General features: G+C 39.4%; 1 protein-coding gene across 1 annotated transcript in view; it reads right to left on the bottom strand.

Moving 5' to 3' along the window:
• Positions 1–6,278: 6,278 nt before the first annotated feature.
• Positions 6,279–12,928, bottom strand: part of fz2 (frizzled 2) — a 51,317-nt gene continuing 44,667 nt past the window's right edge. Inside the window, exons 2-3 of the mRNA XM_068762390.1 lie at positions 10,490–10,675; positions 6,279–9,358 (exon numbers count right to left, since the gene is read on the bottom strand). Of these exons, the coding sequence (XP_068618491.1) occupies positions 7,916–9,358; positions 10,490–10,654 (1,608 nt within the window). The 5' untranslated portion in view covers positions 10,655–10,675 and the 3' untranslated portion in view covers positions 6,279–7,915. The remainder of the gene's footprint in view (positions 9,359–10,489; positions 10,676–12,928) is intronic.

The raw sequence follows: 12,928 nt of genomic DNA, 5'->3' as shown, positions 1-12,928 counted from the left end.
TAGGGCCATTTAATCTGCGCGATTTGTTACCTGCCTACTGCCATACTAGTTTAGTAATAATAGTGTTTTCAATATATAAATAGATTAAGATACTTTACATGGTTACTTTATATGGTTGACAATGGTCGTTAAAAATATATATTCTTTTACCAGACACATTTTAAATATGACGGGGGAATTTTTTAATTGTAACTCATTATATTTCTTGCATATAGATATTGGTTTGACAACAACGTTAAATTATGCTAATAATTAGAATGTAACATATGCTGTAACCTATGACAGAATATGGTGTAACGCAATGACCTATATTTAAATATAAGGACAAGCTTGTTACGGAACACGCATTGGGAACACAGTCCCGCGCAGCCAATTTAGGTTGCGTTCGTGCTATAAAGTTCATTAAATGTAAATAATTGCATTTATATATTATACCGATTTAAGTTGTAAATACTATCAACTATATTTATTTCCATTTTAAATTATTAACAGACGCCATCTTGTTTACCCGCGTTTTTTAACATGTGATGGAAGTGTGTAAAAACATTTACGTAAAATTAACATTTGTCAAAATAGATGGAGCGATTTCAATAAAATTTTAAAATAGATATGCCATCCAGATTTCCTAATTTCTAAATATTTTCTAGAAAATCTAAGTTGTTATGGTAAGGGATTGCTATTCTTATTCTGTGTCGATTTGTTTCAAAATTTATACACAGATTAAAAATGTAAGCCATGCACTATTATTTTATTCTCATTAGAAATTGACATCTAAAATGAAATGAAATAACATCATGGTTAAGTCTCAGTTCACATTATTAATCTGTATTTTTTGTATTATGATTATTATTCTCAATTAAATTTAAATAAACAGCCTTTAAGCGAAAAAAATAATAAAATAGCATTATATTAATTCTCATTGTTTCTGATCGAACAAGTCGCTCCATCTATCCTGATCATTGGACACCAACATTCTTTCTTACTTTTTCGACGCCATCTTGTTTACGCGCCCTTTTAAACGTCAGTTAATTACGTATATATATGTGCTTATAACATTATACACTTATTTATTTTGTAACAGTTTAAATATATTAGATAATAAATCTTGGTTAAATTATTAGGTTGTAATGAGCGAGCAGCTTGGGAGGTTAGTGAAAACATTGTTTTTTATATTATTGACCCATTTCCATCATAACGAAACGTAACAGACCTTGCAATTAGGTTTTAAAAAAGTAGATTTTAACTAAAAAATCATTGCATATATGTCGTTAATTACATTATCATTGTATTTTGTATGATATTTTCGTAAATGTCAATTTTCACAGGCAATATTTTTCTTTTCACTTGATCTTAACAGATCGCCATAACGCATTATATTTATTTGTAATCTGAGTGATGTTTTGATCAACAACGATGGTTACTGTAAATTTGTTATTTGTGCAAAAATTTTAAATGGGTGAATGCATTGAATGTTTTACACTTATTTCCTTTCAATCAGGGATGGTTAGTATAGTGTTACGTTGATTTATTTTAAACCTAAAGCAAATCAAACTGTATACACTTATGATGTAAATCGGTTAAAAATAATTTATTTTGTACAATAATTACCGGATAGAGTTAATACTAGTAAATTCACAGCTAATATCAGTAGTTAGTGGTTGTTAATTGGTTGCATTTTTTTGTTCATGTTTACACTGGGACTGCATGTTTTGGACTGAGTTTTATTTGCCGGGTCTATTGCGTTGTAGGGAGAGATGGTGTCCAAGGTGCCCGGCTTGACCGTCCGCATAGTACGTTCTGGAAGCTTCCATCCATTTGCGGTTTTTGGTACTTTCAACGAATTCATCCTACTAAACAAAATTATAAATGATCCAATGCTCTTTAGGAAGCCCGTTACAGAAATGAGCTGATGTTAGTTCTATTGGTCCAAATCCTTCATCAGACTAAAGAGAGATTTTGTTGTTAGTCCTCTTTTCACTATTTTGTAATCTCGTTAACTCTGTTGTCATACTTGTTCGCTTTCGTTGTGTGGGCTTTGGATATTTTACTGTGATCAAGAAGTAAGGTAAAATTGTCATTTAAAACTTCCGGGCATTAGGAAGGCAGGTAATTTTTTTCTATAGGCGACATGTGTTTTTGTCAAACACGTCAAGTCTTAATTGGCCCATATCATAGTGGCATTTTTGGCAAAAAAACACGCGATTTATGCCAAAAAAACGTTTTTTGCCAAAAATTTGACTCATATGGTTTACTGTATGCGTATGATTTGGTTTCGTACGACTACTGGATATTCAGCAAACTCAAAAGGCCAATACGGGGACACCGTTTTGTCACGTTTGAGGAGATAAAAACAGAATCGAAGGAGGTCGTGAAGGCTTTACCAGAAAAAGATTATTCGGACTGTTTTGAGGAATGTAAAAAGATTTGCCAAAAGAAATGAAATTTATTCGGCAGAATAAAAAATTCATAAACAAATTTACCTTACATTTGTTTCCCAAGGAACAGTGAGTTCCTTTAGTTACAATTATTCACTCGATACAATGTTCTGGAGAAAAGAAGTATATCTGTCTTAAAAGACAGTTCTACAACATCCTCAGCATTACTATACTGTTTCTTATGTGTTCATAATCATAATATGAAAACAATGACTGATACTAACAATGAATTAGACGAGGAATCTTAAAATTACATTTAAAATTAAGGGTTATTTGTAAAAGATTAAAATGTAGCCGCATATAAACGCGTCGTAACATTTCTTTACAATTGTTGACGCCCACAGTATTGTGTCCCTTTTGCTTGCATACGAAAGTATTGAAATAGCGCTATATTAACTCTCTCCGGGTTATTTTAACTCTATAGATTGCTAGGTTAGAATTTAAAGTTAGTTTACTCGCAATTAGTGATTAAATAGTCGAGTGCAGTCGTAGAATCATTCCGTGCCATAACTAGTTCGTAATTCTGCATAAAAACATAACATTTTTGACAATAATTCATATATTTTTCTTCGTACAAACATCAAAGGAAAAGTTTCAAGGCAACTTTTATGACTAATAAATGCTTTTTTGAAATTGGCAACTACAGTTTCACTGGGCTTGAGGTGTAAGAGCCATGAAGTCGTTTAGTCAAGAGATCTTTATAGTAACTAAGTTTGAGCCCTCCTCCGGAGTCTTGCTTTAGTTGTTGGATTATTTATTATACTGGATTTGGGTTTTAAATGCCGTTGGTATTTACGACTTCATCTAGTTTAGGATTGCAGAGCGCTGAAGGCGCTTAGCGTAGATCTTTACAGGAACTAAGTTTGAGGTCCTTTAGAGTCTGGGCTGTACTGGAAACGGTTCTTTTTTTCGGCTTTAACCAATGTCCGTTGAACTTTACGGTCTCTCCAGGTTTAAGTTGGTTGAGCAATGAAGACGCTTAGCTTAGATTTATTTTCATGAAAATAGCTTGAGGTGTTTTTTTGGGATTCTCTTTTCAAATTTTTATTTACAAATGGCGGAGCCTGGGCATGTTGAGTTGTTAAATTATTTATGTTATTTCCAGATCATTTTCGATCAATGTTGAAACAGTTAACCGTTTTGAATATAATTGGTTCTGATACTTTTTAACGGTGTCAACCTTATTAATTGACTCCGCGATTCATGTCAATTGAACGGAGGGACAATGAATGGCAGGCGCCTGAATAACGAACGAAATACGTAATCATGTGATTGAAGTCTCAATTTGTCCTTAGCTGTTTAAAATTAGTGTTAAGTACGTTCGCAGCGGTACCTGGTGATTGTTTTGTGAAACTTTATTTCACCTTCCGTATCGGTATCTGTAATAACGATATACTCTGAAATATGTGGGCTTAGGTAAAATTTACAACAGTCGTCATTATTTATTATGTATAGTTTAAGTGCATTATAAAGGGTTTTAAAATCGTGATCGAGGGGTGGCGCCTAATTTCATAGTTCAGATAAAAGATGGCGCTGTAACATTTTAGGCATCTGTGATTTTATAATTATTTCAGTTTTATTTTCGCTGTTCTTCTTTTAAATTTAATGTAATTTACAACAATATTATCTTGTATTAATATATATTTATTTAATTTATATATCGTGATATGATAAACATTCAACTATATCATACGTAAGGATTTGATATTGTATCAAGTTGCCGTTTCATTTTGTTATTATTAATTTTAAGTTTCTTCAAAATATATGTAAATATAGAATTGTTAATTTAACGCCATTATGTTTTGTGTTGTTTTATATTGTTACGTTAAGAACGTCATTCGTTGGTACTGTAAGCGGACAATGTTCAAAATAGCAATAATTTTGTAACCGATATTCGATAAGTCAAATATAAAGTTCATTATATACACTATAGACTTGTACGTCTGTTGTTTTATTTTGTTTTACGACCAAATTGAAACTCAATAATGTGCAAATAGGAATTCTCAAATTCTTTGGACATGTCACTCGTAATGAGGATTCATCGGATAGTTTATTCAGCCTCTCGCTCTCTCCTATTATAGTTATTGGATAGGGCATTACAATCTAAATATTACATGTAAAATTCATAATTAAAATACTTATTTACTTTCACAATTAAACAATTTTTGCAAATTTAATCCTTATCGGTCGCAAGTCACCTCTGACGTGACAACGGCAGTTCTCTATAGCGGTCGTATGGCACGTGTGAAATTAAATTTATTAATTTTAATAGTATCTTCAACACCAGATAACGAGGGGAGATTAGATGGGAAACTACATATCTTGCAACCTGATGGTGCAGGAAAACATTACGACTACTTAGCACGTTCTAATCGTAAGCCTGGAGGAAGGGAAACAACACTATACTGCTGTAAAACGTGAAAAAGAAAACCATTCTCACATGTCGGAGATTGTTTCAAAAATATTACACATTAAATACATATAATTAAATGTATTACTTTTTCAGAAAATAAATGTTTTTTTAAGAAAATTGTTAAATTGAAATGAATAATAAAAAAAACATCTTTTTTACATATTTATTAAAAATAACTACAACCTGGTGAGAATTAAGCTTACGAAACACGGCGTCCGATAAGATTTAGATAAGTTAAATAGTTTGCATAGTTACATTTCGTTTAATTATTCCACATTAGTGTTTTTTTCTTATTCATTTAATTTTTTATTCGATCTGTGCAAATTTCACCTTTATTTCTATTAATTACTTCCTCAATTATCGCTCTGCAATATTTGAGGAACGAAAGCCTGTCTCCGTCATTGTTTATCAGTGAGGCGACAGTGTTCTCGCTAATATTTTTTTCTAGCAAGAACTAGGAATCGTATCGGAATACTCCGAATATGGAACAGTTGGCCCAATGGAACGTTTGGTGTTGTGCAAGGAAACGTGGAAAGCAAGAGACTTCATTAAAATAGTAAGTTAAGACTACGTAAATAAATACTCTCCACCAAACACCTACATAACGAGGGAAATGGAGGCATCAGTACCGAATGGGCACACAACCACTCTGACAGGAATGCATGACTGGAAGGTCATGATTTCAAAAGACATCCACTTTAGGATACAATACCCAGAGGATTACAGTAAGACTTTAGAAAAAGACCTGTGTTCAACGTCTTTCTAGTTTTCTTACTCTTACCTTTATAATTTAACAATAATAATATACGACAGATTCTTAATAATTAAACGATTCTTCTCATGGAAAAATCTTGTTCAAGATGAAAGGTACTCTAGAAGCAACGAGGTTTTACAAATCAACTGAAATGAAACACTATCGTATAATGTGAACTTTTTGTTTGTTTGTTGTTGGGCACAGTAAGCTTTTTAGCTTTAACAGCTTCCTCGGACTCACGGCAGTAGTTTAGGAGTAGAGGCTTTGGGGAATAAATTAATTCTCTATAATAAATTATTTGATACACTGTGGTTTGAATTAAAACTGCATAGCTGTTACAGAAAGTTTGTATATACAAAATTCATTGCCTATTTACCCACAGGCATAGTGTCGTAAGTATGACTTGATTTTTCTCAAATCATGCCATCAGTCAGGTTCTGCAGGTTGCGGTCGGAACACATTTAGCCACCCGGCACCTGATACGTACCGTTGTATCAAAGTAAGTACAAATGTAGTGACTTGTTACTGGGCATCCACTCTTAGGTAAATAGACGTGTGGAGGTCCGGTTGTTAAAAATAAACATCGTATGTATGGTAGAGACCTCTACGCCGTCAAATCATTAACCTTATTGTATAAGCCATAATGAGGGGATAAAAAATTAAAATGCGTTGTGTGTACATAAAAAAGTCGCTTTATTCATTATCTACAGTTAAGATATAAAATAAATTACACGATGCTTCACGTCTCGGCAGCGGAGCCTGTCTACCTGCGCGTCCCACTCGCAGTGCAGCGGGACGCAAGTGTGGTACAGTTATTGCGCGCCGTACTCCGCAAGCGACTAATATAATTACAGATAATTAAATTAAAAAGGCATTTACATATTTGCAAAGTCTCCACGCTGCCGCCGGATTAAAACAAACGCGTATGAATTGTCATACAAAGATACCATACATAGTTTCAATTACTTGTCAACAGTCAGCCGTATACAAAATTTAGCGCAGCGCCATCTATCAACAACTTATAACATTAATTAACTTACCCGCTAGATGGCTCTGTACATATCGTTCCAAATTTAAATGGAACCGTTACGAGCGGTGATTTAGTATTACTAGTGAAAATGGCTACTTGAAAGTAATGTGGTTATTACAAAGATGAAAGAAGCGTCTACGTCTCCACATACATTAGTAATTTATTTTATTGTCTACTATAAATTTTATAAAATGGCAGTGTATTTTTATACGGTACGGTCTATCGGCGCCATCTTCAAAGGAACGTAGCGAAGGTAGACGTAAAAACTACTAATGTTATTAAAAATGCTATACAAGAGGAAATACATTCGATTGAAGTTGACGCCAACAGATTTAAAAATAAAACATCTTACTGATGCATGCGTTAATATTTGTTACAAAAGTTTTGGCAAGATGTCCCCGCTCGTGTCTCGCGTCGAGCTCGAGGCGGTGAGTGGTCATAGTCAATAGTACAAAGCTGTATCTTACGACTAAGTGAAATTACGCTAAGTGTTTATTTATCCGTACTGCTAATCCTACAGATATATTTCACATAGACATTCATTTCTAGCAGTCTGTCAATATATGTACAATGCTTCTCACGTGACGTAAAAGAAAACTTTTGCGTTAACGACATTGGCGACAGAGCGAAGAGTTGAGATTTCCCCGTCTGTATGCTTTCGAGTTTCGTTTCTTCGCAATGCCGCCGATGACGCGCACGGCAAATGGTTCCGGATTCTGTAGAGGAGGGCGTTCGCGCATCGATCGCACGCGGGTAAGATCAAGTCTGAGTGCTAAGTTCTAACTTACAACTAGTTACGTATATCGATCGCGTCGCGGCGCGTTTTGCAGGGACTAGACCACGCGCGACACTCCACTTCACTTGCTGCACTTCGGATGGGCTATCACAAACGTACGAACGTTGAGGTCAGTCTGTCACGCACGATGGCACTTGTGGGCGGGTGCCTGCGGAGGCCCACCGCCGTCGGATAACTCGGGTGCGCCGGTGCGCCAAGAGACCCGTATTATTAAAATCAACACTGATTTGATACCACGAAGCGGTAGTCATTGTTCAGAACTATAGGGCTACACTAATTACTTGGTGTAAGGGTGAGGGCAGCGCTGTCACTAGACGGGGCCGTAGTCGGAGAGCGGCTGTCCGGAGCGCTGCGAGGGCGCGTGGGGCGCATGGGGCGCGTGTGGGGGCGCGGGCGCCGGTGGTGGTGCGGGGGGCGCGTGGGGGACGTGCGGGGCGAGCGGCGGCGGCGGCGGCTGAGGCGCGGGAGCGGCCGCGGGGGGCTCGCGTCACACGGGCCCCTTGGGCAGCGCGCGGTGCGGGGCGCGCCCGCCGCGCCACACGCGTCTCCAGGAGTCCAGTGTCTTGCCCGACCAGATCCACACGCCCGACGTGATGCCCACGGCCAGCGCCATGAAGTACTTGAGCATAAGCGCCGAGTACAGCGGGCGCCCGCCGCAGGCAGGCCCGCAAGCCACGCGCCGCAGCCAGCCGGCGCGCCCGCCCGCCTCGTACGCCAGGCAGCCGATCACTACGCCGGCCGGTACCGCGTACAGCACGCTGAACACGCCGATGCGGATCATCAGCTTCTCCAGCTTGTCGGCCTTGGAACCCGCGCCGATGCCGCCCTGCCGCTTGATCACGGACCGAATGCGGAACAGCGACACGAAGCCAGCGAGCAGGAACGTGGCGCCCAGCGCGAAATACACGATGAGCGGCGCCAGCACGTACTTCTTGAGGTTCTCGGGTGACGAGTTGCCCACGTAGCAGATGCCGGCCACCGGATCGCCGTCAACCGCGCCCGCCAGCAGCACGGCCACCGTCTTGGCCGCCGGCACTAGCCACGCGGCTAGGTGGTAGTACTGCGCGTGGCCAGCGATCGCCTCGTTGCCCCACTTGAGCCCAGCAGCCAGAAACCACGCGAACGACAGCACCACCCACCAGATGGACGACGCCATGCCAAAGAAGTACACCAGGATAAAGACGAGCGTGCACGCGCTCGGACCGTTGGCGGATGTTTTGATCACGGCGCCGTCGCACGCGATCTCATCGTGGCCCAGAACCAAGCGCGCCAGGTAGCCAAGTGCAACCATGAAGTAGCAGGCGGAGAGGTAGACTATGGGCCGCTCGGGGTACTTGAATCGCTGCGAGTCGATCAAGAAGGTGGTGAGCGTCATGAGCGTTGAGACGGCACACAGGCCGCTCCAGAGCGCGACCCATACGGCGGCAAATTCCTTCTCCTCACGCGAAAAGAAGGGCCCGCGGCAGGGCGCGGCGCAGTCGGGCAGGCCGGCGGCGGAGGCGTTGCGTGCGCGCACGCTCACCAGCGGCGGGCGGCACGCGCATGCGCACTCGGCGGCGCCGGGCGCGGGCACCACGCCGCCGGCAGCGCCGCCGGGCGCGCAGTTTTTTGGGTCCTTGCAGGGGCGTGGCGGACGGCGCGCAGGCGGGCGCGGCGGCTCGGGCTCCTGCGCGCGCTCGTTCTCGTCCATGCACAGCTGGTCGGGCTCGCCCATCTTGGGCAGGCGCTCGCAGGCCATGCGCTCGGGCCACTGGAATCCGTACTTCTGCATGAGCGGCGCGCAGCCGGCGCGCGCGCGCTCGCACACGCTGCGGCACGCGGGCAGCGGCTTGGCGTAGTCCTCGATGCAGATGGGCGTGTACACGGAGCACAGGAAGAACTTCAGGTCTGGTGAGCACTTGATCTCCACCAGCGGCCAGTACTGGTGCACCTGCGGACAACGATCACAATTCATCGTTAATTTCGTTATGCTCATTGAAATTTACATTTCATATTTACTATCAAATCTTCATCATCTTTTTCATGTCGGCCAATAGACACCTACAACAAGCTAGAGGTCTCCTTAAAGGTCTCAACAATAACCGGCCCTGTACTGCCCGCGTGCAGCAACTTTTCGCGACCAAATCAATATCGTTCAACCACCGCGTTAGGCACCTCCTCACATCACGTTTTCCGGCTCCTGGTCGTCACTTGAAAACTTCTCAACCCCGACGGCCAACAATTAGCCTTAATTTACAAAATCTTTTTCAATATATCTTCCCCAGCTTTCGAAAATATTGAACACGCAGAAACATGCTTTTGCCATTACTATTGTAATAAAATAAACTATAATACCAAAAAAACAAGTCTAAAAATGTACTTACGAAATACCACTCTTACGTACGCGTTAAACCATTATCTAAGTCATGTAATACATTCTTAGTAATATATATTTCCTTTTATATTATCTAAACCAATAGTTAAAATGAGAGCGTTGCATTAATTTATTTATTGTATTGGAACGCGGTACAACACTAGTGTAAAAATGTATGACAAGTCGATATGGTTTTAAAGCCGCTACAAGAACAACACAGATAAACCCAATTGTAATTTCTCCGTTACAGTTCTTAATGGAAATAGTTTTACATCAATTTGATGAATATGGGCGCGCGCCCTCGAAGCGAGTGAATTGAGTTCAAGGATACGCCTTCAAATTGAATAATTAAAGATAACTTCGCGTCTGAAAACATTTAAATATTTGTATTGTAATTACTGGATTTTATCTCTAAGTGAATTAGCCTCTAATTGCATGGAACATCTAAATGTATATATATAATTTTTGATAATACAAAAATGTACAGTACCCGGCAATAAATATTTCACATCGACTTTTGGAAAGAGACATTCGGCTAATTTCGGCTTCGTAGAGCATTATCTCTGTCCCAGACTACTTATGTGACATTTTGTTAATGCAACTAACAAAACCTATCGCCGTGTACTTTATATTTAGACGGCATATTTGCACGCAACTTAAAGTTATTATTAATTTTTAATCAGGTCAGTCAAGAGAGTCTTTTCTCACCTCAAGGCCGGCTTCATCCTGGGTGTCGTGGTCTAGCGCGTTTGGGAAGGAGGTGAGGTTGTAGCCGATGCCGCGGCACATGGGGATGGTGATCTCCTCGCAGCGGGGCTGCTGCAGGGCTTCGCAGCCGCCCGCCAGCATCAGCGCCAACGCCACTCGCCACATCTTAGCTTAGGTGCGCCGCATCTGTGAACACGGAGAAGAATCTGTTTAGTAACTGCTTCAAAATCAGCTTGATTTTTGATAGGTACTATTTCTGGGAGAGCTGGGCATTTTGTGTGCAGAAGATATCGTTCTTTCTCTAAAAAAGAAAAATGTTTTTCCAGAATGATCCTGCATTTTGGGGAAACGGTTAGGTTAGAATTACATGCAGTAATAATCAAGATCGCTGGCAGCTTTACTTATTAATATACAGTCTTTTTCTTTCTACTCCTTAAAATTGACCAGATCTTTTTAATGTTGCTGCTAAAACAACCAATTATAGTGATGATATTCTGTCAATTTGTCAAGCAACAGCTTTGGAACCTTAACTTTGTACGCGCCATGATTTCTGATAAACCTAAAATAGAGGAGGAGATTATATCTACAAGTATAAATGTAAGAGAATTCAAGTGTACTTTGTATGTACAAATAATATATATTATTGTTTTTTATAATCATCTCTTATAACTATGTTTTCTTGTGAAACGTCAATTAAAATATTAATTTAAATACAAAATTATCTACCAATTATTCCAACGAAGTGACTTGAAAAATATTCTCAATACGATGTCGTTATAAAATATATAAAAAAATCAAGACTACCTACGGATTCATTTATTTTTGGTTAATTATGAAAGACAGAGGTTTAACTTAAGACGTTATGGAATTATTTACTTCGATGTATAACTACTCGTCTCGCTGGGACGAGCGCATAGCGGCGCGGGTCGTGAACAATTCGACTAAAAAGCATGCGCGGGCGCAGGTCGGTTCGTCGTACTGCGGCCGGAATTAGTTTGCTTCAAGTTAAATGCTATTTATTTTGGTTCGGGCAAGCGTAAATATAGAGTGAGGTGTTTTGCCGCGTGCCAGTTTGTGCCTAAGTATGTTAAGCCTCTGTGATGTCCATACATGTAATATACAGGTGATTAATTATATATGTAAAACTATTAAAGAGATGAATGTAACACTTTGATCAAAAACTAAGGTGAAATTGTCATTTAAAACTCTCGGGCATTAGGAAGGCGGTTATTTTTTCCTAGGTTGGTATGACTGTCATCTGTGACATCTGTCAGGCGTTTGTTTGTGAAAAGTTGGAATATCATTTGGCTCAGCTCAATATTATATATATTGGATCACTAGCTGTTAATAAATGAATGGTAGACCACAACAGTGGTTTCAGAAATAATAAATAACATAATTATATTATAAAAAGGCGGTGTCAAAATCAAAATAGCTACTTAATAAATTAGATATAGTTTGGGTTCTCTGTTTCTGCACATTTTAAAGACGGTACAGGTCTCTCGGATTCAAAAATAAAAACACCAAATTTTTAGAATGATTACTTCATACAAAGTAATTTTAAGAATCGTTTACGGAATCTGGAAATAACATAATTCTAAGTTATAGTGGCTTAAGTATGACTGTACTGTGTGCTACTTGTATATAACCTTCAGAAGATGTTACATTGATATGCCGGTGTTAATTAAAAATATGTTCAGTGCATTGGAACTTATTTATATATAACTAATATATAAAATTCTCGTGTCACGGTGTTAGAACTTGAACTCCTCTGAAACGGCTCGACCGATTTTTACCAAATTTTATATGCGTATTCAGTAGGCTGTGAGAATCGGCTACTATTATAACAACTTTTGCGGGATCAGCTAATATATATATATATATATATATATAAAAGGAGGACATATTGAACATTTAGTATTAATGTAAGTAGTGTGTATGGCTGGTCGCGTCTTCGCTGCGTAATCGCTGCGGTGCGGTCAGCTAATGCGCTTTTAACGATACACGGCGACACGTGGCGGGACCGCCGCGCTCACCTAGACATCGCCACATCGCCACATCGCCACATCGCCTTGCATGACTGCACTGGATATAATTCGTGATATATACGTACATTGGTGATTGGTCTACATCTCATACATATCAATAGTTCCAGAAATAATAACGTAATGATGATATACGTATTACTATCAGTGGAACCGAAAAGTAATGTCGCTTTTTCAAATTTAATTCACAATATTTTTAACAAGTTTTTATTTCTAATCAACAATATATTCACATTTATATACAAATATAAAAACGTAAAATTCTTCAATTATATTGTTTATATATTTGTATATACATTTTACCTATAAGCAAAATTGTATATAATAATAAAACGCTCTCGCAACTCAGAAAGATCCGCATCAAATAGCGGTAATCTCCTCCTCAATTTTCTGC

The sequence above is a fragment of the Battus philenor genome, unplaced genomic scaffold (assembly GCF_028537555.1).
Source record: "Battus philenor isolate CCGP_79_NKW_IND1 unplaced genomic scaffold, ilBatPhil1.0.hap1 SCAF_16, whole genome shotgun sequence".
In the NCBI taxonomy this organism is placed as follows: Eukaryota; Metazoa; Arthropoda; class Insecta; order Lepidoptera; family Papilionidae; genus Battus; species Battus philenor.
Note: the sequence above shows the minus strand (reverse complement) of the source record. Positions and strands in the feature narration are given on the sequence as shown.